At 46.4% G+C, this 24,744-nt stretch overlaps 1 protein-coding gene and 1 pseudogene across 41 annotated transcripts in view; one reads left to right on the top strand and one right to left on the bottom strand.

The window, feature by feature from the left end:
* Window positions 1–24,744, bottom strand: part of DEPDC5 (DEP domain containing 5, GATOR1 subcomplex subunit) — a 155,279-nt gene that overhangs the window by 9,031 nt on the left and 121,504 nt on the right. For 26 of the 41 annotated variants that reach the window (XM_063808195.1, XM_063808202.1, XM_016939032.4 and 23 more), the window contains 4 exons: window positions 23,727–23,835; window positions 20,163–20,390; window positions 6,163–6,332; window positions 2,249–2,420 (listed from right to left, as the gene is read on the bottom strand). In XM_063808195.1, the coding sequence (XP_063664265.1) occupies window positions 2,249–2,420; window positions 6,163–6,332; window positions 20,163–20,390; window positions 23,727–23,835 (679 nt within the window). Of the gene's footprint in view, window positions 1–2,248; window positions 2,421–6,162; window positions 6,333–20,162; window positions 20,391–23,726; window positions 23,906–24,744 lie in introns of all 41 variants that reach the window. The other 15 variants (XR_010156136.1, XR_010156139.1, XR_010156140.1 and 12 more) reach the window with 4 other exon arrangements.
* On the top strand, window positions 8,422–8,895 carry LOC107970320 (transcription and mRNA export factor ENY2-like; annotated as a pseudogene).

Raw genomic sequence — 24,744 nt, 5'->3', positions numbered from 1 at the left:
GGTGGAGGGCTGGCGAAGGCTGTCGCACAGCACCAGAGGACAGAGTCCGGGCTGCTCTCAGGGAGGAGGTGCTGAGGCCTGGGGTGGTAATGCACAGCCATCCCAAAGACAAGAGTGCCTGCGGTGGTTTTGCTAATCCTTTCCACATTTGGAATTTTCTACCTGGGATGGATTTGAGGATTTAGGGCAACTAAAGAGCAAAAAGCCAGGCACAGTGGCTCATGCCTGTAATCCCAGAACTTTGGGAAGCCGAGGCGGGCAGATCACCTGAGGTCAGGAATTCAAGACCTTCCTGGCCAACACGGTGAAATCTCATCTCTACAAAAATACAAAAAAAATTACCTGGGCATGAATGGCGTGTGCCTGTAATCCCAGCTACTCAGGAGGCTGAGGCAGGAGAATCACTTGAACCCAGGAGGCGGAGGTTGCAGTGAGAGGACATCACGCCACTGCACTCCAGCCTGGGTGACAGAGCGAGACTACGTCACAAAAAGAAAAAAAAAAAAAAAAAGGGCAAAAAGCAAAAAAGACTTTGGCTTTAAACAGAGAAAATCCACACACACAGCACACTCTTGTCAGATTTTTAAGATTTTGAATTTGCTGCTATAGGAAATGGCAAGAACAAAAAGAGAAGAGGCACAGAAGCAAGAAAACTGATTTTTAGATTCAAATCCTTATTGCTTTAAACTGGGACCCTTTCTGCAGCTGTAACCATGGCAACCAACAGAGGCTGCTGGTCTTGAAGACTGAGTTACAACTGGCAGGGAAAAACAACTTGCACAAAAATGTCCTCCAACGCCAGCCCTGTGGGCAATCCTGTGCTGTTATAGCAAAGGTGGAAAACCCCCAAAGAGTCTTTGGACAGTGTTGGGGGAAGATCTCTCTGTTCCCTCAACATAATAAAAACAATAGTACCAGCAGCTGCTTGACTTAAAACTGCCCCATATGAACACAATCATCTGGCATTTCAGGACTGCATAAATGGTCCTCTCTCAGCCACATCACTGTGAGGTTAAACAAGAACATGTGTGTTTCAAGGGGGCTTTGTAAGCTCTGTGTGTCACACAGTCTATAGCCTCCAGCAGGTAGGGCCTCTGTGGGGCTTGCTTGGGACCCCGATTATCACTTAGAACATTGTGTCTATAAAAAAAATCTTCCAAACTGCAAACAAAAAATACACGGATGGGCTTTTGGAAGAAAAGCTGTTTGCACCATGAGGGCAGCCTGTCACATGGAAATTGCAGGAATACTTAGCTTGGCCTAATCCACCTGGGGAGATCTCCTTATCTTTTGGGCTGGTTCTCTGCCGCTGATCACGACACAGACTTACAAGGGGACAAGAAGAAAGCGTCTCTCTTACGTCAAATGTTGTTTCCTTCACAGTTCTAATCTTTATACCTGAGAAACCTCAGGGCTCCTGACGTATCAGCATCAACCCTAGCTTTGCGTTTTAAAAAAGATCATCTGTGAACTCATCAAAAGCTTTGTAGGAGCTATTTATATGTGCATCCGCAACGAGCACTTGGTAATAAAAAGCTATATGCTGTGTCAAGTACAGCTCAGCTCGTCTTTGATCTGTCCTAAACCTGCCCTCTGGGTTCTGGGCTCTGGGGTAGAGCAGCAGGTCCAGGCTGACCCTGGGTACTCTCTTTCTGACTGAAAATCTTTCCCAGAGGGAAAGGCTCTGATTTGGTTCCTGCTATCATCCTCCGATCCTGCTTTGTGTTCCCTGAGATGCATGACTCGAGTCACACGCACCATTCCAGAGGCTGACACGCCACAGCTTTGCACAAAAGGATGCTGTTTCCTGTTTTGCTTTTCATGCCCTCCCTTTCCTGGCCTTTTTGCACGAAATAGCATATGCAAGTCTCCCGTGAGGTTTAAATCCCTGCAGCCCAAACCAGTTAGGCTGGAGCATATGAAAGGAGAGCGTGGGAGAACACCAGTGCTGCCTGTGATTTATAGAGTTTAGCGCCCTCTCCCACCCACCACTTTGCTCCAGGCAGCTCTAGACACTCTCATTTTAGGAATAAGGAATTCGAGACTCAGAGACATGAAATGATTTGTCCAGAGTTATCCAGCCACTAAGTCAAGAATCAGGATCCTTCAGAACCTTGATCCTTTTGGCCCCTTGTTGAAAGGCTGTCCCTTTTCCCTAGTCCGTGTTGACTGGATACCCAGAGTGGTGTCCTTGTTAGGGATGGGGTCTTACTGGTTGAGACAACCTCCAGAAGGGAATATTTCTTACTATCAAACAGGTGCTCGCTGCCCTCCTTGAGCAAGCAGCTGATGTTGAGTGGGATGAAGAGCTGGGCACGAAGGGGGTCGCCATACAGGTAACTGGGCAGTGCAAAAGGCCCCTCTAAAACTGGGACTAACAAGAAGCCACAGGAGGTGGCTTTCCGATGCCAACCTTGGACCTGGTGGAAAGTACAGAAACAAACAATATCATCTCCAAGTTCTTTCAAACAAGAGAAAATACTTCCCAAGGAGAAAACCCGCCAGAAAGGCAGCATGCATATTGATTTGCATGCTCATTTATTCATGTTTGCTGGCTGCAAATTGGTCCTGGACAGGCAAAAATGCAGTTTAACATCCTGACAAATACTACAAAAACTGTGAGCTAAGCACACAGCTTCCTCTTTACAGCCCAAACTTCTGCACCTTCGGTGTTTCTTTTAGAAAGAACGGTCTGCAGAGAGTTGAAATCCTTCCCATTCTAGGGGATGTTGGAGAAAGGTCACAGGATAGAGGTTAAGTCCTTCTAATTTTGTCCTTTTTTTTTTTTTGAGACAGTCTTGCTCTGTTGCCCAGGCTGGAGTACAGTGGCCAGATCTCAGCTCCCCGCAACCTCTGCCTCCCAGGTTCAAGCAATTCTCCCACCTGAGACTCCCAAGTAGCTGGGACTACAGGCGTGCAGTACCACATCCAATTAATTTTTGTATTTTTAGTAGAGACGGGGTTTTGCCACTTGGCCAGTATGGTCTCGAACTCCTGACTCAGGTGATCCGCTGGCCTCAGCCTCCCAAATGCTAGGATTACAGGCATGATCCCAGCCTAATTTTGTACTTTACCAGGAATTTAATAAGTTCAAAGTATCAAATAGGAAAACAACTCACTCAGGCTGGCTGAGAGAAATGTGATGGAGCGGGGGGAAATGACCACGGTGGCTTCTGATAATGGTAAGCCCTGACCTGACAGAGTGAGAGCCACTCTCTGGCAGAGTCCCAAATCCTATCTGTCCAAAGATGAGAACAAAAGTTACTGGGGCAAAAAGATAAACCTACCATCAATAACATTTTCTTAGGGAACAGTGGCAATTTTCTAGATCTTGAGATACTCTTTTTAACCATAAAAATGATGTATGTTAAAAAAAAAAAGGTTGATCGATGTGGTTCTGGCATACAGATGATTTTTGTGTCAAGTATTATTTCCAAAAAAATAGAGTTGGGACATAGCTTGACTTAAACAAATGATTATGTAAAAAATTAAAGGGTACCACCCTTATCTTTTCTCTCAGGGAATGTTCATAACAAAAATAACAACAAAAAGCCGAGATCTCTGTTTGACCGAAATAATTCCTAAGCCTTGGTAAAAAACCTTTTTATTTTATGTAGTATTTGTCCCAATAAAACCTGATTTTTAACAAATGTGGACATTGCCTTAAATAATAATTAACTTACATACACTGAAGTTTTAAAAGCTTAATAAAATAATGATAAAGAGATTAGCAGCTTTCAGTGGGTTTTACATGAACAGATGTGAAAGGTGTACTTTATGGAGACAGTTGCTAAATTCCTCTAAGGAAATGAACACTGTCCTTCCTGCCCAACTATAACTATATGTGTGTGTCTATGAATGCTGTGGTCATGCTGTTTTGGGATATGCTTATCTAGTAGGGCCAGCAAGGAGAGTGCTTATGCCTACTGGGTCAGAGAGTTAGTTCTACCTGAAAGAAGTGGTCATGCTGGTATCAGTGAGCTGGGGAAGGGCTGGTGTCCTCTGTGAGCTGAGCAGAATGAGCAGCAGGCTGTCTTTTTTTATTTGGACCTTAAGGATGTTCCCCAGATGGGTCCTTGAAGATGCTAATGCCAGGTGGAGGCAGACAGAGACCTGGAAAAATTGCTTTCCCAGGATACCATGTTTTGTGGGACAAAACTTAGCCTATGAGCTCTGGACAAAAAAAAAAAAAAAAAAACCTGCTGGCTCATGCTGTACTCATTTCTCTTTGCTTATCTCCTAGCTTTTAGTAAACTCTTTTTGAACTTCCCAGCTGTTCTCTGTTGTATGAAGAGATGGCTGGGCTGGTGTTGAGAGAAGCGAGATTCAGTAGAAGCCACAGAAGAATATTCTTTTTGGCTATATTGGAGAGTGTATAAAAAGGAGTGGCAGACTATAAAGATGGTTAAGGAGCTGTCCTGGAAGATACTGACAACTTGGCTAAGGAGTGAGCACTGTGATGGGAGATGGTCAGGTATGGCTTCTTAGTGTAGGAGCAGTGAATGGCCTGATTACAGATGCAGGCCAGGATGAACTAGAAGGAGAAAGGACAGGCAGGAAGACCAGTTAAAACAGGGCTTCTCAACCTTGGCACTTGTGACATCTTGGGCTGGTTATTCTTTGTTGTGGGGGCTGCCCTGTGCATTACAGGATGATGAGCAGCTTTGCTGGTCTCTACCCATTAGACACCAGTAGCACCAACCCTGCCCTCACCCCTTTCTTTCTTTCTTTCTTTTCTTTTCCTTTTTTTTTTTTTTTTTTTTTTTTTTGAGACGGATTCTCGCTCTGTTGCCCAGGCTGGAGTGCAATGGCGCCATCTCGGCTCACTGCAACCTCCACCTCCCAGGTTCAAGCGATTCTCCTGCCTCAGCCTCCCGAGTAGCTGGGATTATAGGCAATGCGCCACCACGCCTGGCTAATTTTTTGTATTTTTAGTAGAGACGGGGTTTCTCCATGTTGGTCAGGCTGGTCTCGAACCCCCAACCTTAGGTGATCCTCCTGCCTCAGCCTGGGATTACAGGCGTGAGCCACTGCGCCTGGCCTTCTTTTTTTTTTTTTCCTTTTTTTTTTAAGATGAAGTCTCACTCTGTCACTCAGGCTGGAGTGCAGTAGCATGATCTTGGCTCACTACAACCTCCATCTCCCAGGTTCAAGTGATTCCCCTGCCTCAGCTTCCCGAGTAGCTGGGACTACAGGCGTGCACCACCATGCCTGGGTAATTTTTGTATTTTCAGTAGAGACAGGGTTTCACCATGTTGGCCAGCCTGGTTTTGAACTCCTGATCTTGAGTGATCTGCCTGCCTCGGCCTCCCAAGGCGTGAACCTCCGTGCCCAGCCACCCCTTTCTGTCTTCAGATATTGCCAAATGATCCCGGGTGGCAAAATCGGCCCAGGTAAAAAACCACTGAGTTCAAAGCAGTGATGTTTATTAACAGGGGACTGGTTAACTATGGTTAAACAAATAATAGGAAACTCTCCAGCCCTTAAAAACAACGAGGCAAAACAAAAACAAACAAAAATCCCAATAACAATAATAATAATAAAAATCCCAAGGCAGATTTATTTGTACTGACATGGAACACATAGGTGATAGAAAAAATGCAATGTAAGTAGTATGTATCCAATGCTACCATCTCTGCTGAAAAAAAAAAAAGGAACGTGATTTTGTCCATGCTTAGAATCTCTCTGGAAGTTTACTCAACAAAGCGGAAGTAGATCCCAGGGAATGAGAGTGGGAAACAGACTTACTTTTCACTCTAAACCAGTGATTCTCAACAGGGAGCAATATTCCCCCTTCCTGGGGACATGTGACAATATCTGGGGACATTTTGCTTACCACACCTGGGGCTGTGCTACTAGCATTTAGTGGGTAGAGGCTAGGGTTGTTGCTCAATTTCCCATAAGGTGCAGGACTCCCCCACAGAGAATTATCTGGCCTCAGATGTCAATACTGCTAAGGCTAAGAAACCCTGATTCTACCCTTTTCGATTGCTTAAAATTTTTACTATGTTTAAATTTTTTAAAAAGGTTACTCCAATAGTCCCGATGAATGGTAATAAGAGCCTGAACTAAAAAATTAAAGTGACATGAATCTCTATCAAGCATCTCCATGCCCACTGTGAGGTGAGCCAAAGGCCTGACAACATGCATGAAGGTTCTCACCATCTCGAAGAGTACTGCTGCGGTCACCGCCATCCAGTGCAGCTTGATCTCAAAGGCTGCGTTCAGAGAAAAGTTGCCATGGTAATAACAGCTGCACCACTCCAGCCGGTCTGTGCGGTTGTTCACGTCAACATCCAGGGTCACAGTCCTCTGCTCTGGGACAGTGGCAGCTATGTCAGCACACAGGAGGGGCCCCAAGAGAGTGAGAAAAGGAGTGGGATGAAGAAGAACAAATAACTAAGTATCCAGATATGAAACTATATACAAGTGCCTAAAAGAAAACTGCAGATTCCAGAAGTTTCCTGGAAATCATCTAGATATTGGAAACCTTTCTGTAAAAGGCCCCATTATAAATATTTTACATTTTGTGAGACATATGGTTTCTGTTGCAACTACTCAACTCTGCTATTGTAGTGCAAAAGCAGCCACGAACGTTACATAATGAATGTGCCTGGCTGTATTCCAATAAAACTTTATAAAAGCAGACTGAGTTTTAGGGCGGTTAAACTATTCTGTAGGATATCATGTTAGATACGTGTCACTATACATTTGTCCAAACCTACAGAATATACAACACCAGCCGAGCACAGTGGCTCGCGTGTGTAATCCCAGCACTTTGGGAGGCCGACGCAAGCAGATCACAAGGTCAAGAGATCGAGACCATCCCGGCCAACATGGTGGAACCCCATCTCTACTAAAAATACAAAAATTAGCTGGGCGTGGTGGTGCACACCTGTAGTCTCGACTACTCAGGAGGCTGAGGCAGGAGAATCGCTTGAACCTGGGATGCAGAGGTTGCAGTGAGCCGAGATCGCGCCATTGCACTCCAACCTGGCAATACAGCGAGACTCCATCTCAAAAAAAAAAAAAAAAAAAAAAAAAAAAAAAAAATACACCACCAAAGAGTGAACTCTAAAATGTAAACCATGGATATTCTGGGTGACAATGATGTCAATGTAGGTTTATGGATTGTACCTTGTAAAAAATGGACTACTCCGTCTGGGGATGTTGATAGTGGGGGCAGCAGGTTGTGGGGGTGGAGGTCAAAGGATGCATACTAATTTTCTTTCTTTCTTTTTCAGAGATGGAGTCTCACTATGTCACCCAGGCTGGAGTGCAGTAGCGTGATCTTGGCTCACTGCAACCTCTGCCTCCCAGGCTCAAGTGATTCTCTTGCCTCAGTCTCCCAAGTAGCTGGGATTACAGGCATGCGCCACCACACCCAGCTAATTTTTGTACTTTTAGTAGAGACGGGGTTTTGCCATGTTGGCCAGGCTGGTCTCAAACTCCTGACCGCCGGTGCTCCACCCGCCTCGGCCTCTCAAAGTGCTGGGATTACAGGCTTGAGCCACCATGCCCGGCCAGATGTACAGGAACTTTCTATTAGATTCTGCTATGAACCGAAAACTGCTCTAAAAGAAATAGTCAATTATAAATGAACAAATGGTGAGCCAGATTTGGCTGCTTAAGCCATAGTTTACTTCTCCCTAAGTAATCCAACCCCTTCATTTACAGATGAGGAAATGGCAGCCAGGGAGGGAAGATGCCTTGGCCAAGATGATGGAATCAGAACCTCAGCCAGGCTAAACCCCAGATCTTTTTATTTCAGTGACCTATGAAGAAACACAATGGGGAAACAGCGCAGACCACCAGTGACAAGTCTTGCTTTTCAGGTTTCAACCCAGGAAGACAGTAGTTCTACAATCTTTTCTCAAGAAATGAAACCTTATAATGAAGCTTAACACCCTGTCCTATCATTGACATGTTGCTCAAGGATGCTGGGTGACTACCAAGCTTACTCATCCTATCTGGGACTTCTGCTCAGAAATCCTACCAACTCAAGATAGGATGTTTCAGAGACGTGTCAATCAAGTTCCTGACCAGGCTAAGGCCCTAAAATACGCTCAGAAGCAAAGAAAAGGTCAGGCTTCTGTTCTGCCTGGCTGGGCACTGCCAGACCTAGGGTTTCTGTTTGTTTTTTTCCTCCCTGAGGCACAGTCTTAAGAGATCCTGAGAACATGTACCCCCAGACCTAGGGTTTCTATAAACTATAATCCACCCCTCATTCTCCCTTACCCCCATGAATTCAACAGTTTTCTTCAGCTGAAGTGGTCAGTTTAGTTCTGGGTTCTGCAGATAGAAGCCCTGAGTGGGTTTTTCTCACTGACAAGGATAAACAGCTCCTGAGTCAGCAATTTTAATGAGCTTCTCTGGTAAGGCAGGAGAGCTCCAGCTAGGTCACTAATGGCATTCAGGCAAACTGGCATTCAGCTGCCAGATGTACCACTCACCATTCTCTCAAAAGACTAAGTCCAGGAAGTGTGGTTAGTAAGATGAATATGAGAGCAGAGATTAACCAAAAGTTGACAGAAACTGGAGTAAGAGAACGCCTGAAAGAGCTGCTGAGCTAAATTAATTGAATGTGGCTGAAAGGATGAGTTGATAAAGATAATGTAAAGATAATGATTTTAAGTGATATGTTTTTTGCTTTTGCATTAAGAGGTAATTAAAGAGAAAGGACTAGAACACGTTATTGTCGATGACTTGGTGGCTGAAATCACTCCAAAAGGCAGAGCCCTAGTACTTGACAGTTTAAAGAAGGAGCTCCTACAAAAAAATAAAAACATTCCTTGCTCAGCCTGTCAGTCTTTAAGATTGACCTAGATTGTGTTGTTCTGTGGTATTATTTTTGAAAGTAATATCTGCCATAAATTAGAAAACGATTCCCAAAATAAAATTCATGTTTTAGCCGGGCATGGTGGCTCACGCCTGTAATCCCAGCACTTTGGGAGGCCAAGGCAGGCGGATCACCTGAGGTCAGGAGTTCAAGACCAACATGGAGAAACCCCGTCTCTAATAAAAATACAAAAAATTAGCCGGGCGTGGTGATGCATGCCTGTAATCCCAGCTACTCGGGAGGCTGAGGCAGGAGAATCGCTTGAACCTGGGAGGCAAAGGTTGCAGTGAGCCGAGATCGCACCATTGCACTCTAGCCTGGGCAACAAGAGTGAAACTCCATCTCAAAATAAAATAAAAATTTAAAAAATATTTTGAGACAGAATCTCACTTTGTTGCCCAGGCTGGAGTGCAGTGGCGTGATCTCGGCTCACTGCAACCTGGGCCTCCCAGGTTCAGGAGATTCTTGTGTCTCAGCCTCCCAAGTAGCTGGGCCTACAGGTGCATGTCACCACGCCCAGCTAATTTTTGTATTTTAATAGAGTTGGGGTTTCCCTATGTTGGCCAGGCTTATCTCGAACTCCTGGCCTTAATTGATCTGCCCACCTCAGCCCCCGAAAGTGCTGGGATAATAATGAGCCACCATGCCTGGCCAAAATCCCTTTTTGTATGATGATATATGGTTTTCAGTAGTGATGTCTACATTGTATTGATTTTTTTCCCCCAAATGTGTTATTTTAATAAATATCTCATGAATGGAAAAACAAACAAAAACCTAGAACATGCAAATGGGAAAAGTTATTGATTTGAAGTTGGAAGATCTAAGCTCTGCCATTTAGTAACCATATGTCTCAGAGAGCATTGCTTCACCTCTCCTGATTTAGTTCCTGAACTACAAACTGAGATGTGCCAGCCCAGCTGGTTCATAGAGACAGGATGAGAATCAGGTGAAGCATGGATGAGAAAGGAGTGTGGACCTCCTCTCTTGCCTTCTCCAGCCACCTAACTTGTAACTCTCCTCTTTTCCTTCTGTTCCTGCTGGTCTCTTCTCCCAGTTTAGGCCATGAGTTTGCCAATGTTCAATCTGAGGCCTGTCTGTGCCGCCCATGGACACTGCTTGGCTGTCTGTGACATTTAAGGCTAAAGAACTTGGTCATTCCAATGCTAAAAGGCTCATCAAAACTACATTCTGTCTCTGCTTCATGTTCTGGATTCCTGATACTGCCAGAATAACCCTTTACTTAGCCAAAATCAAAACAGTGGCTCACGCCTGTAATCCCAACACTTTGGGAGGCCGAGGCGGGTAGATCACAAGGTCAGGAGATCGAGACCATCCTGGCTAACAAGGTGAAACCCGTCTCTACTAAAAATACAAAAATTAGCTGGGCATGGTGGCGGGTGCCTGTAGTCCCAGCTACTTGGGAGGCTGAGGCAGGAGAATGGCGTGAATCTGGGAGGTGGAGCTTGCAGTGAGCACCTCCGCACTCCAGCCTAGGCAACAGAGCGAGACTCTGTCTAAAAAAAAAAAAAAAAAAAGAAGTTTTGCCCTCTGGTCTTGGACACTGTGTGTTTCTTCCCAAGTGAAAAGTCTGTGTCACAAAGACGAGGATATTCAATAAATACCAGCAGTGGCCTCACGCATCTCTTCTCTCCCATCTGGCATGTTAAGTTCAGAACATGCTGGCCTGGGCCAGGAAGTACGCTGTTCAACCAAGTGGTTACAGGCTGAAGATACTACTGGCCCTGTACTTTGGGGATAGATTTGGCAGTACATATGTTTCTAGCGGATTATGATGTTGATAAAGATATGAGACCAGCTGAGTTCAGCTTTCGGTAAGTTCATAGAATCATTACGTGAGTTCCATGAGAACCAACTTATTCACACAAGACCAATAAATACATGCAAGCCCAGAGGAGGAATAGGCTGAGCATCCTTCACCCAGGTCATAGCTAGGGGGTTATCAGTAACCTGGGGAAGGGGACAGTGTCAGCAGAGGAGAAAAATGCAACCCCAGGTAGGGGAGTGATACTCTACGTAACAATCAGAGGTGCCCAGGTACAGAACAAGCAGTCTTGGGAGTGAGTGCCATGTTGAGGGGGGTTTTCAAAGAGAAGCTTGCTCCCCACTTATCAGGAGTGCTGCAGAAAATATTCAAGTGTCAGGGTTTGGACAGAGGTGCTCTAAATTCCCTTCTGATCCCAAAATCCAGTGGGCCGTCAAGAAAAGGCTGGGGCCGAGCACAGTGGCTCACGCCTGTAATCTTAGCACTTTGGGAGGCCGAGGTGGGAGGATTGCTTGAGCCCAGGAGTTCAAGACCAGCCTGGGCAACAAAGACCCTGTCTCCACAAAATATCAAAAAATTAACCAGGCATGCTGGCACATGCCCGTGTTCCCAGCCACTTGGGAGGCTGAGGCAGGAAGGTCACTTGAAACCAGGAGGTTGACGCTGCAGCAAGCTAGGATCATGCCACAGCACTCCAGCCTGGGCAACAGAGCAAGACTCCGTGTCAAAAACACAAACAAAGAGCCGGGTGTGGTGGTTCACTACTGTAATCCCAGCACTTTGGGAGGCCAAGGCAGGTGGATCACCTGAGGTCATGAGTTTGAGACCAGCCTGACCAACATGGTGAAACCACATCTCTATTAAAAATAGAAAAACATTAGCCAGGTGTGGTGGTGCACGCCTGTAATCCCAGCTACTCGGGAGGCTGAGGCAGGGGACTTGCTTGAAACCGGGAGGCGGAGGTTGCAGTGAGCTGAGATCACGCCACTGCACTCCAGCCTGGGCGACAAAGCAAGACTCCGTCTCCAAAAAAAAAAAAAAAAAACAAACCACAGACAAAACAAGGCTGAGAAGGAAAGGCATGTGAGTGGGCCTAAGAGCTGCAGGGCTGCTGCTTCTAGAGTCTCAGATGCTCCTGCTGCTTCCCAGGTGAGCAGCCCAGGGTGACTGCAATGAGAAAGTGGGAGCCCCCATGAGCCAAGCCAGAGAAGGTCATGTGTCAATGTCAGGCATTTCAGAACAGACTTCCAATGCTAACTTCCAACTGAGTATCCTAAGTGTTTAAAAAGGAACATGTTGAAACAAAAAACAAAAAAAGGGACAAGTCACAAATGATACACAGGCCTTCTTCCCCCTATAAATCATGTTATTTTTTTTCTGAAGAAAAACCCAAACAATGAATACAGCTCAATTTAAAGAAAACAGATCTTCCCCACTTGAGTAAATGACACAGTAAAAGACTACATTCTAACCTGAAAAAATGCTGGGAAGAAACCTCTCATATCCCTAACACAAAGGGCTGAGAGCTGTTATTGGATAGAATTAGCTGTATATGGCCATATGAGGTTTAAAAGGAAAAGAAACCCATTTCTTTTGGGAAGACGGATGGGCAAGAGGCTGATGGAATGAAATTCCTTGTAACAACTATGGAAACCACAGGAAAACTAACAAAAGGATGTTTTCCCAGGAAATATGGGCACACACAAAACTCTGCCTAGTTTCAGACTCACTGACCCCCTAAGGCCCACACAGAGACCCCAGGAGAACACTTGTTTAATAAACTACCTGCTATGGACATAAACCCTCTCTTCTTCCCAAATCTCCCTATTTTTTGGACATATGACTTTTCTCTTTTTTTTTTTTGAGACGGAGTTTCGCTTTTGTTGCCCAGGCTGGAGTGCAATGGCGCAATCTCGGCACACTGTAACCTCTGCCTCCTGGGTTCAAGCAATTCTCCTGCTTCAGCTCCCGAGCAGCTGGGATTACAGGTGCCCACCACCACACCCGGCTAATTTTTTGTATTTTTAGTAGAGACAGGGATTCATCGTGTTGGCGAGGCTGGTCTCGAAATCCTGACCTTAGGTGATCCACCCACCTCGGCCTCCCAAAGTGCTGGGATTACAAGCGTGAGCCAACACGCCCGGCCTATGACTTACTTTTCTATATACTGCTTCCCTCTCTCTCTTTTTTTTTTTTTTTCGAGATGGAATCTCGCCCTGTCGTCCAGGCTGGAGCGTAATGGCACGATCTCGGCTCACCGCAACCTCCACCTCCTGGGTTCAAGCAATTCTCCTGCTTCAGCCTCCCGAGTAGCTGGGATTACAGGCACACGCCACCACGCCGTGCTAATTTTTTGTATCTTTAGTAGAGATCTTCAGTAGAGATAGGGTTTCACCATGTTGGCCAGGCTGGTCTCAAACTCCTGACCTTGTGATCCACCCACCTCAGCCTCCCAAAGTACTGGGATTACAGGCGTGAGCCACCATGCCTGGCCTCTCTCTCTCTCTCTCTCTCTTTTTTTTTTGAGATGGAGACATATTTTTTCAGGCTGGAGTGCAGTGGTGCAATCTTGGCTCACTGCAACCTCCGTTTCCCAGGTTCAAGCAATTCTCACGCCTCAGCCTCAAGAGTAGCTGGGATTACAGGTGCATGCCACCACACCTCGCTAATTTTTGTATATTTAGTAGAGACGGGGTTTCACCATGTTGGCCAGGCTAGTCTCAAACTCCTGACCTCAAGTGATCTGCCTGCCTGGGCCTTCCAAAGTGCTGGGATTACAGCCGTGAGCCACCATGCCTGGCCTATACACTGCTTTTCTTTAAGCACTAAGAATTATCAAAGCTAAACTGAGATGATCTGAATTTCATCTTGAGCTGAAGACCAGAAGTCAAGAGAGGGTTTTACCAGCCTGCAGAAGAAGGCTTTGGAAACGAGGATATTCCTATAGAAACTGTCAAGAGAGGGAATCAGCTCATGCCTTAGTCCCAGCACTTTTGGAGGCCAACTGGGAGGATTGCTTGAGCCGAGGAGTTCATGACCAGCCTGGGCAACACAGAGAGAGATTGTCTCTACAAAACCAACAAAAAAACTAGCCGGGCATGATGGTGTGCACCTGCAGTCCCAGCTACTTGGGAGGCTCAGGTGGAAAGACTGCTTGAGCCCAGGAGTTTGAGGTTTTAGTGAGCTAGGAGTGAGTAGTGAGCCTGGGAAACAGAGTAAGACCTTGTCTTTTTTTTTTTTTTTTTGAGAGGGAGTCTCGCTCTGTCACCCAGGGTGGAGTGCAATGGAGTGATCTTGGCTCACTGCAACCTCCGCCTCTCGATTCAAGAGATTCTCCTGCCTCAGCCTCCTGAGTAGCTGGGGTTACATGTGCCCGCCACCACGCCCAGCTAATTTTTGCATTTTTAGTAGAGACGGGGTTTCACCATGTTGGTCAGGCTGGTCTCGAACTCCTGACCTCGTGATCCACCCGCCTTGGCCTCCCAAAGTGTTGGGATTACAGGCGTGAGCCACTGTGCCTGGCCAACCCTGTCTCTCTCTTTTTTTTTTTTTTGAGATGGAGTCTCGCTCTGTTGCCCAGGCTGGAGTGCAGTGGCGTGATCTCGGCTCACTGCAAGCTCTGCCTCCCAGGTTCACGCCATTCTCCTGCTTCAACCTCCCGAGTAGCTGGGACTACAGGTGCCCGCCACCATGCCCGGCTAATTTTTTGTATTTTTAGTAGAGATGGGGTTTCACTGTGTTAGCCAGGATGGTCTCAATCTCCTGACCTTGTGATCCACCCGCCTCGGCCTCCCAAAGTGCTGGGATTACAGGCGTGAGCCACCGCGCCCAGCCCACACATGATATTTGGACAAGAGACTTGAAGCAAGTGAGGGAGGGAGACCCGAGGGTATCTTGGGGGAACAGTGCCCCAGGCGGAAGGAAAGCACTGGAAGCAGAGATGTGCATGGTGTGTTCACAGACACCAGACACAGATGGAAGCCAGCGTGGTGCAGCAGAGTGCATAGGAGGCGAACAGGGGTCAAGGCAGAGAATGAGGGGACCACATCCTGGGGTCCTGTGGGCTGCTGAAAACTCTGGCTTTGGTTTCGAGTGAGCTGGGAGCTAGAGGATCCTGCCCAGAAGGGGAACATGACCTGACTTCCATTTGAAGAGGTCTCTCTGGCTCCTGAGTGCAAAGCAGTTTATAAGGAGCAGGGGAGGAAGCCAGGAGGCCAGTGCAGAGGTGACAGCAGCAATGCAGACAGAAGATGAAGGTGGCTTGAACCACGATCATAGAGGAGACAGAGTAAGGAATAGTTAATCCTGAATCAATATTGAAGGTAACTAAAAGGAAAACTGAATTTGCTGATGGGCTGGATGTAGAGCAGGAAAGAAAGACATGAGAAGGCAACTGAATTTTTCTACCTAAGTGACTAGAATGAGAAGGCAAGACGAAGGTGTTGCAGGGAAACAGCAGGGCTAGCTGGTTCTGAACACTGTACATCCAGCCCTCTAAGTGACCATGTCAAGTAGGTAGCTGGAGGGATGAGTCTCAAATTGGAGACATGGTCTAGGATGGAGATAGAAATTTGGGCGTGACCAGATCTTGGGGTAATAAAGGCCACTGGACTGATGAGACACTTTAGGGTATGGAGATGAGGGCAGGCTGAGACCCATATGCTATAATATTAAAAGATTAGGTTGCTGAAGAGAAACCAGCAAAGGAAACTGATTTTAAAATGAAGAAGGAGAGCCAAGCAAGGTAAGGGTTTAAAGGAGGAGTCAGATCATTTGACAAATGCTGTTGCAGGGCAAGGAGGACCAGGACTGAGGACTGGCCGCCAGGCTAAACAACATGGGCTCCCTGCATTGGGAAGGCTGTTCCAGCGGAGGGAATGGACAGAAACCCGATTTGAGTTTTGCTTTGCCAGCAGGAGAGAGGGTGTGCCTGTCACAGATTGACAGGGATGCTTTAGCAGAGAGGGAGAATTCAGGGAGAGGGGTTGACTGCCAAAGTGCTACACTGAGTACTGCGAGGGCTGGGGTCTTGTGTGCAGGTGGAGATGCTGTGTCAGGGGGAGGCAGAGGAGTGGGGACAGACACAGCTACTGGGCGAGGGCAGATGGCAGGTGGGAGTTTTCTTCTGACCGCTTCAGTTTTCACAGTGACACAAGATGCTGATGATGAGGGTGGGGAGCGGGGCTCAAAGCTGTGTAATGAGGTTTGGCAGCTCAAAGCTATGATTACATAAAGTGAGACGTGAGGTGGGAGAGGGAGAATGATAGTAAGATCAATTGGTTACAGGTCCTGGTGGGGGTCAAAGAACTGTTGAAGCCAGGACTGGAGGGAGTGCATTGGGAAGACCAGCAGGGATGGCATAGAGGGGAAGAAAGGACACACCCAGAGAGCTGTGGTTCTGTAGCAAGGGCCTGGGACCTGAGTGTCCCTCATCACAGGGCAGAAGCCACTCCTGGAACTGGGCTATTGTGCAAATCATCCAAAGTCCTGACAGGCTTTGACTTTTGTCTCCTTGGGCCGAAATGCAGTATGCTTGGAGTTCAGGCTTCAGGGCCAGGCAGTCCTGAGAATAAACTCCAGCTCTAGCACTTAGTGGCTGCAGAGCCTTGGGCAAATTACTTCGCCTCTCTGAGCCTCGCAGTTTCCTAAACTCTAAAGCATAAATTGTAGTACCCATCAGGAGACTGACGTAAAGATTAATGAGAAGATTTTCTGCTCTGTACAGGACCTGACACATCAATTTTCTACAAATCATGGCATTAATGTTGTTATTACCACCGCACCACAGCAGGCAAGACTGAAGCAACCACCACTGGCACCAGTGAAAGCACAAGAGGAGCCCAGGGGCCAGAGCAGAGCAGAGCAGAGCGGAGGACGGTGCTTCCCTCTAACATCTCAGCTCCAGCTCTGACCATTCATTCTACCCCAAAGTTCTGAAAGCACGCCCTTATCACGCATCAACTTGACACCTGCTTAGGGAAGTTACTGATGGGCTTCAAAGCCTCTCAGGTTTTGCCCTAATCTTGGCTCCTGATTGGAATCCTTCAGTTCCCCCTAGGACAGCGGTTCTCAACTGGGGGTAATGTTACCAACCCCAGGGGACATTTGGCAATATCAGGAGACATTTTATCACACTGGGTGGGGCTGGGAGTGCTACTGGGTAGAGGGCAGGATGCTGCTCGACATCCTCCAGTGCACAGAACACTTCCCCACAAGAAAGAATGATCTGGCCCAAAATGTCAGTAGTGCTGAAGTTGAGAAACCCTGCTCTTGGGTTTTGTATGATCTACTGGAGAAGATTCACATTAGAATAATTCCTTTTGTTGAACACTTTCAAGAAAAGGAAGAACAGGCCGGGCGTAATGGCTCCCACCTGTAATCCTAGCACTTTGGGAGGCTGAGGCAGGAAGATTCCTTGCACCCAGGAGTTTGAGAACAGCCTGGGCAACATAGGGAGACCCTGTCTCTATTTTTAAAAAGAAGAGAAGAGAAGAGAAGAGGAGAAAGAAGAGGAGGAACAAGAAAAGAAAAAAAAGAGAAAGAACGAACAAATGATAGTTACTTCCCACCTTAAAAGACCAAAATTTAACAGATTTATTTTGCAAAACATTTTGCTAAAATGTGTTATACACTTGCTGCCATTAGCTGCCTCCAATTTTCTGCTTCTAATCTGGGGTCTTACCAAGAGATCTGTAAACACACTTCCAAGAAATCAGTGGAGTAAATATGCTCTATGTGCTGGTTCGAGGGCCTCTCACTACAAGGAGGTGTCACTTGGATTCGTGGCATTTATTTGAATATTTGAAATTTATTTGAAAGGAAGAAATCTTTTTGCTTTCTTCAGCTCTCACATAAATTGTTGCCATGCATGATCCAATATTTACTTATTGTAATGCACTGTGTCTTTTTCTCAGAAAGTAACCCCGAGGGGAGTGGGAAGTTGACTTTTCAGCTCTCTCTTTGGTGCGTATCTGAAAGCACCTAGCTAGCTTTCAGGCTTAGTTCCTTGTTCCGCAGAGATGAAAATTCTTAATTTTTATCTATGAGGAAAAAGTAGACTTTAAAACTTGGCTACTAAAAATAAACTTGATTTCATGAGAAAAATGGTGTAAAGTTACTTCTTGAGAAGCTTCTCGTATGCAGCCTAGTGCTATAAGTGAATGATTAACACTGTACTTATCAAGTTCTTGTGTTTGTTATATTTGTAACAGGTTTTCCCCACTCCACCTTTGTTGCTGGACTATTGGCTTCTGCTTCCCACTGACATCAGGGTAGGTACCTGCCCTTTTCTTTGCTATTCTTTTTTTTTTTTTTTTTCAGATGGAGTCTCACTCCATCACTTTTGAGATGGAGTCGCCCAGGCTGGAGTGCAGTGGTGCCATCTAGGCTCACCGCAACCTCTGCCTCTCAGATTCAAGCGATTCTCCTGCCTCAGCCTCCTGAGTAGCTGGGATTGCAGGTACCCGCCACCACACCCAGGTAATTTTTGTATTTTTAGTAGAGATGGGGTTTCATCATGTTGACCAGGCTGGTCTCAAACTCCTGACCTCAAGTGATCCTCCTGCCTCAGCCTCCCAAAGTGCTGGGATTACATGCATGAGCCACACGCCTGGCCTTATTTGCTATTTCTAATAGGTCCTCCCACGACATAAAATCACAAGGTTGCTGCTTGCTATTCAAAGGCCTTAGGTCTCAAGCCCTGGTAGTGCTCTAGGTGGTTTAGGTTGCTGGAAGTGAGCACCCCAGGGTAACGGGTATACAGCTTCTTTAATCCCAAAAAAACGTCAAGGAAGTAGACAGTTAGAAATGCAATGAAGGGAGAAGAGCAAGTCATGACTGCCTAAGGGAAAGGAGCAGGAGCTGCTCAAGGTTCTGCCCTATCCTCCCCACCCCTTCACTTCTCACACACAGCAATAGGCAATGCTGGAGTGAGCCACACCCAGATCCAAGTGAATCTGAGGATCTGAAAACTTTTTTTTTTTTTTTTTTTTGAGAGATGGAGTCTCGCTCTAGAGTACAATGGGGCGATCTCAGCTCACTGCAACCTCCACCTCCCAGGTTCAAGCAATTCTCCTGCCTCGGCCTCCGGAGTAGCTGGGATTACAGGCGTCTGCCACCACACCTGACTGATTTTGGTAGAGACAGAATTTCATCATGTTGCCCAGGCTGGTATCAAACTCTTGACCTCAGGTGATCCACCCACCTCAGCCTCCCAAAGTGCTGGGCTACAGGCATGCGCCACAGTGTCTGGCCCCCCCTTTTTTTTTTTTTTTTTTTTTTTTGAGACGGAGTCTTATTCTGTCACCCAGGCTGGAGTACAGTGGCGCGATCTCGGCTCACTGCAGGCTCCGCCGCCCAGGTTCACGCCATTCTCCTGCCTCAGCCTCCCGAGTACCTGGTGCACACTGTCACGCCTGGCTAATTTTTTGTATTTTTAGTAGAGATGGGGTTTCACAGTGTTAGCCAGGATGGTCTCGATCTCCTGACCTTGTGATCTGCCTGCCTCGGCCTCCCAAAGTGCTGGGATTACAGGCATGAACCATCTAATTTTGTATTTTTAATATAGATAGGGTTTCACTATGTTGGTCAGGCTGGTCTTGAACTCCTGACCTCAAGTGATCCACCCACCTCAGCCTCCCAAAGTGCTGGGATTACAGGCGTGGGCCACCGTGCCCAGCCTGGATCTAGAAACTTTGATAACGATTAACATCTCCGTTTTACCAGCTAGTAAAGGATTCCAATTAGCTGGGCGATTACAGGCAAACAAAGCAGAACATGGAATTTCCCTGGAGTTTGGTTTATGTTATTTGCTTTCTTCCTTTCAGAGGGCTTTCAGGATCTTCCAACTTGCCCTTAAGATAAATCCCATGGTCTTTGCCCAGAGCAGGTATTTTCTAAAGATGTTCACATTTCAACCCATCAGTCAGGTCCTCTAGCGCAGAGTTCCCCATTTCCTATCAGAGGTCATTGCCTTTCAATAAGCATGTGTTTACCCCCATCTTAGAGCTGCAGGAATGGTGGAAAGGAGGGAAGTGTTTCAGTTTACATCCTTCAATATGGTAAGCACATTTGGGGAGGAAAGGAAGAGGAGAGAGAGAGAGACTTTTGCTCTGCATGAGTGTCTGGAATGGATGACCTTTTAGGTTCCTTCCTCTTCTGAGATCATAGGATGCTATGGTTGTAGGGACGGGCTCCAGCAGGAACTAGCTGGTGCAATGAGCACTATCTCACATCTCCTATATCCTACAGAACCCTCAGGAAAATTGGCCACATATTTCTTCTCTCCTATCCGAACAGCTCTGGCACTATGTTCTGATTTGAGAGGTGCTAAATACCGTCTGTTGGTTGGGACAGTCATAAAACCACTTGGCAAGTGGAAGTCAGCAAGGAAGCCAACAGTGCCGACAGACACAGTGGCCTGTGTGACGACCTCAGCGACTCTAATCCTGGTTCATGTGGCATCGTTCCCTTGGCTGGCCACTACTTTCCCGCAGCCACCCACTGGCACACCCTCAGACCTTGTCTGGGTTGAGCATGTACCTAAAAGTGCTGCCGCCTGGCTCCGTCCTCCAAAACTTCGGCTAAAGGAGCTGTGCCTACTTGCATAGGAGGCTGGCCGGCTAGGCAGCCAGGGCAGGAGAAAGGCAGGAATCTCAGAGTGCACGAGCTCTTCTGCCACAAAGGCCACCTCAAACCACTTGCGCTGGAAGCTGGCGAAGTCGTCCACTCCTGCTGTGTGCCAGGTGGTGGCAGGCTGCTGCATGGCCACTGGGAAAAGTGGAGGGGAGAGAAGGAGTACTCAACACAAATGCTTATTTTCTTCATGATGCATGCTACAACTTGATAAACCTTAAAAACACGCTAAGTAAAAGAAGCCGACACACAAGGCCACATACTGTATAGTTCTATTTATGTGAAACGTAGCGAATAGGCAAATCTTTGAGAAAGAAAGCAGATTATTGGTTGCCGGGGGTGGGAGGAGGAGTTGGAAGGTGACTGCTCAAGGGGATGGGGTTACATTTCAGGGTGATGAAAATGGTCAGGAACTAGATGGACGTGATAGTTGTACAACACCGTGGATGTACTAAATGCACCGAGCTGTTCATTTTTAAATGGTTAATTTTATATCATGTGAATTTCACTTCAATAAAAAATATATATATGTGTATATATATGTATATATGTGTATATATGTGTATATATGTATATATGTGTATATATACGCGTATATATACATATGTGTGTATATATACGCGTATATATACATATGTGTGTATATATACGCGTATATATACATATGTGTGTATATATACGCGTATATATACATATATATATATATATATATTTTTTTTTTTTTTTGAGACGGAGTCTCGCTCTGTCGCCCAGGCCGGAGTGGCGCGATGGCACGATCTCAGCTTACTGCAACCTCTGCCTCCCAGGTTCAAGTGATTCTCCTACCTCAGCCTCTTGAGTAGCAACATGCGCCACCACGCCCGGCTAATTTTTGTATTTTTAGTAGACGGGATTTCACCATGTTGGCCAGGCTGGTCTCAAACTCCTGACTTCAGGTGATCCACCTGCCTTGGCCTCCCAAAGTGCTGGGATTACAGGCGTGTGTCACCGTACCTGGCACTAAAAAATATTTTATGCTCAGTTTATTTCTTTTTTTCTCTTAGAGACAGGGTCTGCACTGCTTTGCCAAGTCTTCAGTGCAGTGGTACAATCATGGCTCACTATAGCCTCAACCTCCTGGGCTCAAGCAATCCTCCCATTTCAGCTTCTTGAGTAGCTGTGAAGACCAGCATGTACAACCACACCCAGCCAATTTTTTTTTTTTTTTTTCCTGTAGAGATGGGGTTTCGCTATGTTTCTTGCCCAGGCTGATCTTAAACTCCTGGCCTCAAGAGATCCTCATATCTCAGCCTTCCAAGGTGCTGGGATTATAGGCACGAGTCAGCACCACACTTGACCTTATGATCAGTTTCATACCTCAAATTTCAGAATATATAACAGTAACCTGGTATGTTTTCAACTTGAAGGTAAGATAGGTATCTACTGGTCAAATGTATAATTTAAAGGGAAAAGTGTCAATGCATATACAAAAAAATCCCACACATGTCCACTTCTGCCATATTCTTGGACAAGAGAGCACGGGGAGTGGCACTAGCTGCTTCATCTCATGTAAGATTCTTTTTTTTTTTTTGAGATGGAGTCTCGCTCTGTCACGAAGCTGGAGTGCAGTGGCATGATCTTGGCTCACTGCAACCTCCACATCCCGGATTCAAGCGATTCTCCTGCCTCAGCCTCCCAAGTAGCTGGGACTACAGGCGTGTGCCACCACGCCCAGCTAATTTTTGTATTTTTTAGTAGAGATGGGGTTTCACCATGTTGACCAGGATGGTCTCGATCTCTTGACCTCATGATCCACCCACCTCGGCCTCCCAAAGTGCTGAGATTACAGGCGTGAGCCACCGCGCCCGGCCATGTTTGATTCTTTAAACCCAGAGGCAGAGAAGCCATTTGTCTGCAGGATAGGAGTCACTTCCAGAACAGGCAAGGTCCCCTTTTGCTATAGGTGTACTGGAGATGCTGGTCTGGTTTTCTGTTTTTGCTGTTCTTTTTTTTTTTTTTTTTTTGAGACGGAGTCTCGCTCTGTCGCCAGACTGGAGTGCAGTGGCGTGATCTCATCTTACTGCAACCTCCACCTCCCAGGTTCAAGCAATTCTCCTGCCTCAGCCTCCCGAGTAGCTGGGATTACAGGCGGCCACCACCACGCCCAGCTATTTTTTGTATTTTTAGTAGAGATGGGGTTTCACTGTGTTGGCCAGGCTAGTCTCCAACTCCTGACCTCGTGATCGGCCGGCCTTGGCCTCCCAAAGTGTTGGGATTACAAGCGTGAGCCACTGTGCCCAGCCTGTTGTTTTTTTTTTTTTTTGAGATGGAGTCTCACTCTGTAGCCCAGGCTAGAGTACAGTGGTGTGATCTTGGCTTACTGCAACCTCTGCCTCCTGGGTTCAAGCGATTCTCCTGTCTCAGCCTCCCGAGTAGCTGGGATTACAGGTGCCTGCCGCCACGCCCAGCTGATTTTTTTGTATTTTAGTAGAGGTGGGGTTTCATCATGTTGCCCAGGCTGGTCTCGAACTCCTGAGCTCAGGCAATCCACCTACTTCGGCCTCCCAAAGTGCTAGGATTATAGGCGTGAGCCGCAGTGCCCAGCCGGCTGTTGTTTTTGAGATGGAGTTTCACTGTCAACCAGACTGCAGTGCAGCAGCACAATCTCGGCTCACTACAACCTCCGCCTCCCGGATTCAAGCTATTCTCCTGCCTCAGCCTCCCAAGTAGCTGGGATTACATGCATGCACCACCACACCCGGCTAATTTTGTATTTTTAGTAGAGACAGGGTTTCCCAATGTTGGTCTTGAGCTCTTGACGTCAAGTGATCTGCCAGCCTCGGCCTCCCAAAGTGCTGGGATTACAGCTATGAGCCAGCATGCCCGGCAAGATGCTGGTCTGAATCTGGGGTGCCTCCAGTTATGTGAGCCAGCTCTGACCATGCTAAAAAAGTTTTCCCTCTGGGGAATTACTTTTTCTCATTATTTAAAAAACCAAACAAAAGAAAAAAAACCCCACAGATACTTAAAATATTACTTGGAAAACTTGCTAGGAATTGATAGTTTCCTGGGGTTAGAAACGGAGTCTGAACTGGAGATCTAGCAAGTGAAAAGTGCTATAAATCACAGACCGGAGCCCATGATAATATAATCAGAACCACCTGGGCTGGGTGGGCAAGGGAGTGGGGCACTCTAATTAAAAACAGCTACCAAAAACTGATGTGTGGGAATTTCCTCACACCAGGTCCCTTGGCCTCTTTTAGCTTTATCTTTCACCCACACTGTTCTCACCAAGAACACACTGTAGCTTAAGAAACCCTTGTCACTCTAGCTATGCTTAAATTAAGTACAAAGGCTCAAGGAAGTTGACAGATCTGTCAACTTACAATACAAAGTCACACATGCAGCTCAGGAAGCACCATCATGTGAAAGAGCAAGTCACCAGGAAAAACACTTGCCCCTGTGGGCAACCGCATTCGCCTCGGCTCTAACCTCGGTCAGGCTCTTTGTCCGTTACTATCTTGTAGAAATAGAAGCCGTAGATGAAGGTCCGCCAGGCTTCGCCAGATGCATGTGTGATGAGCTGCTCTTCCAGCATTTTCTAGGAGAGACATTGAAACTCTGAAATTCCTGCAGAGAGGCATCTTGAAGGGGCAGCCCTCAGTCATGCTCTGGAGACAAGGGAGTGACAGGAGCACTGAGGAGACCCTACCCTCCACCCCCAGATTAGACATGTTGTACTTGATATAAATTATATTTTAAAATGTAAACTCGTATCATCATCAAATATTTCAAACATATAGAAGGGCATAAAGAAATTCAGATGGCCGGGAGCAGTGGCTCACGCCTGTAACCCCAGCACTTTGGGAGGCTGAGCGGGGTGGATCACTTGAGGCCAGGAGTTCAAGACCAGTCTGACCAACATGGTGAAATCCCGTCTCTACCAAAAATACAAAAATTAGCTGGTATGGTGGTGCATGCCTGTAATCCCAGCTACTCGGGAGGCTGAGGCAGGAGAATCACTTGAACCTAGGAGGTGGAGGTTGCAATGAGCTGAGATTAGCACTACTGCACTCCAGCCTAGGCGACGAAGTGAGACTCTGTCTCAAAAAAAAAAAAAAAAAATCCACATATGCCACTATTCTACTTTCACAAATTTGACATTTCTCTATACTGATTTCAGATATTCTTATTAAAAAAAAAAATCTCCATAGACTCTCCCACTCCCATTACTCCTCCTCTCTCCCCAGAAATAAATGGTTAGTGTAATATTATTATTAAATAATTTTATTATATAAACACGTATGATAGAGAATATAAGGTATTCTTTTGGGATTTTAAGTTTTTAAATAAAGGGCATAATATTATATCATTTTGTAAGTTGGTTTTCCAGTCCACATCATGCTTCTGACATTTATCCATGTTGATACATGTACCTTCAGCTCATTCATTTAAACTGCTGTAGTAGCATTTCATTATTTGAATAAGGAAATCGTATTCTCAGGGAGAC

This window comes from Pan troglodytes, chromosome 23 (genome assembly GCF_028858775.2).
Source record: "Pan troglodytes isolate AG18354 chromosome 23, NHGRI_mPanTro3-v2.0_pri, whole genome shotgun sequence".
NCBI lineage: Eukaryota > Metazoa > Chordata > Mammalia > Primates > Hominidae > Pan > Pan troglodytes.
The sequence above is the reverse complement of the archived record's forward strand: the minus strand, read 5'-3'. Positions and strand labels throughout refer to the sequence as shown.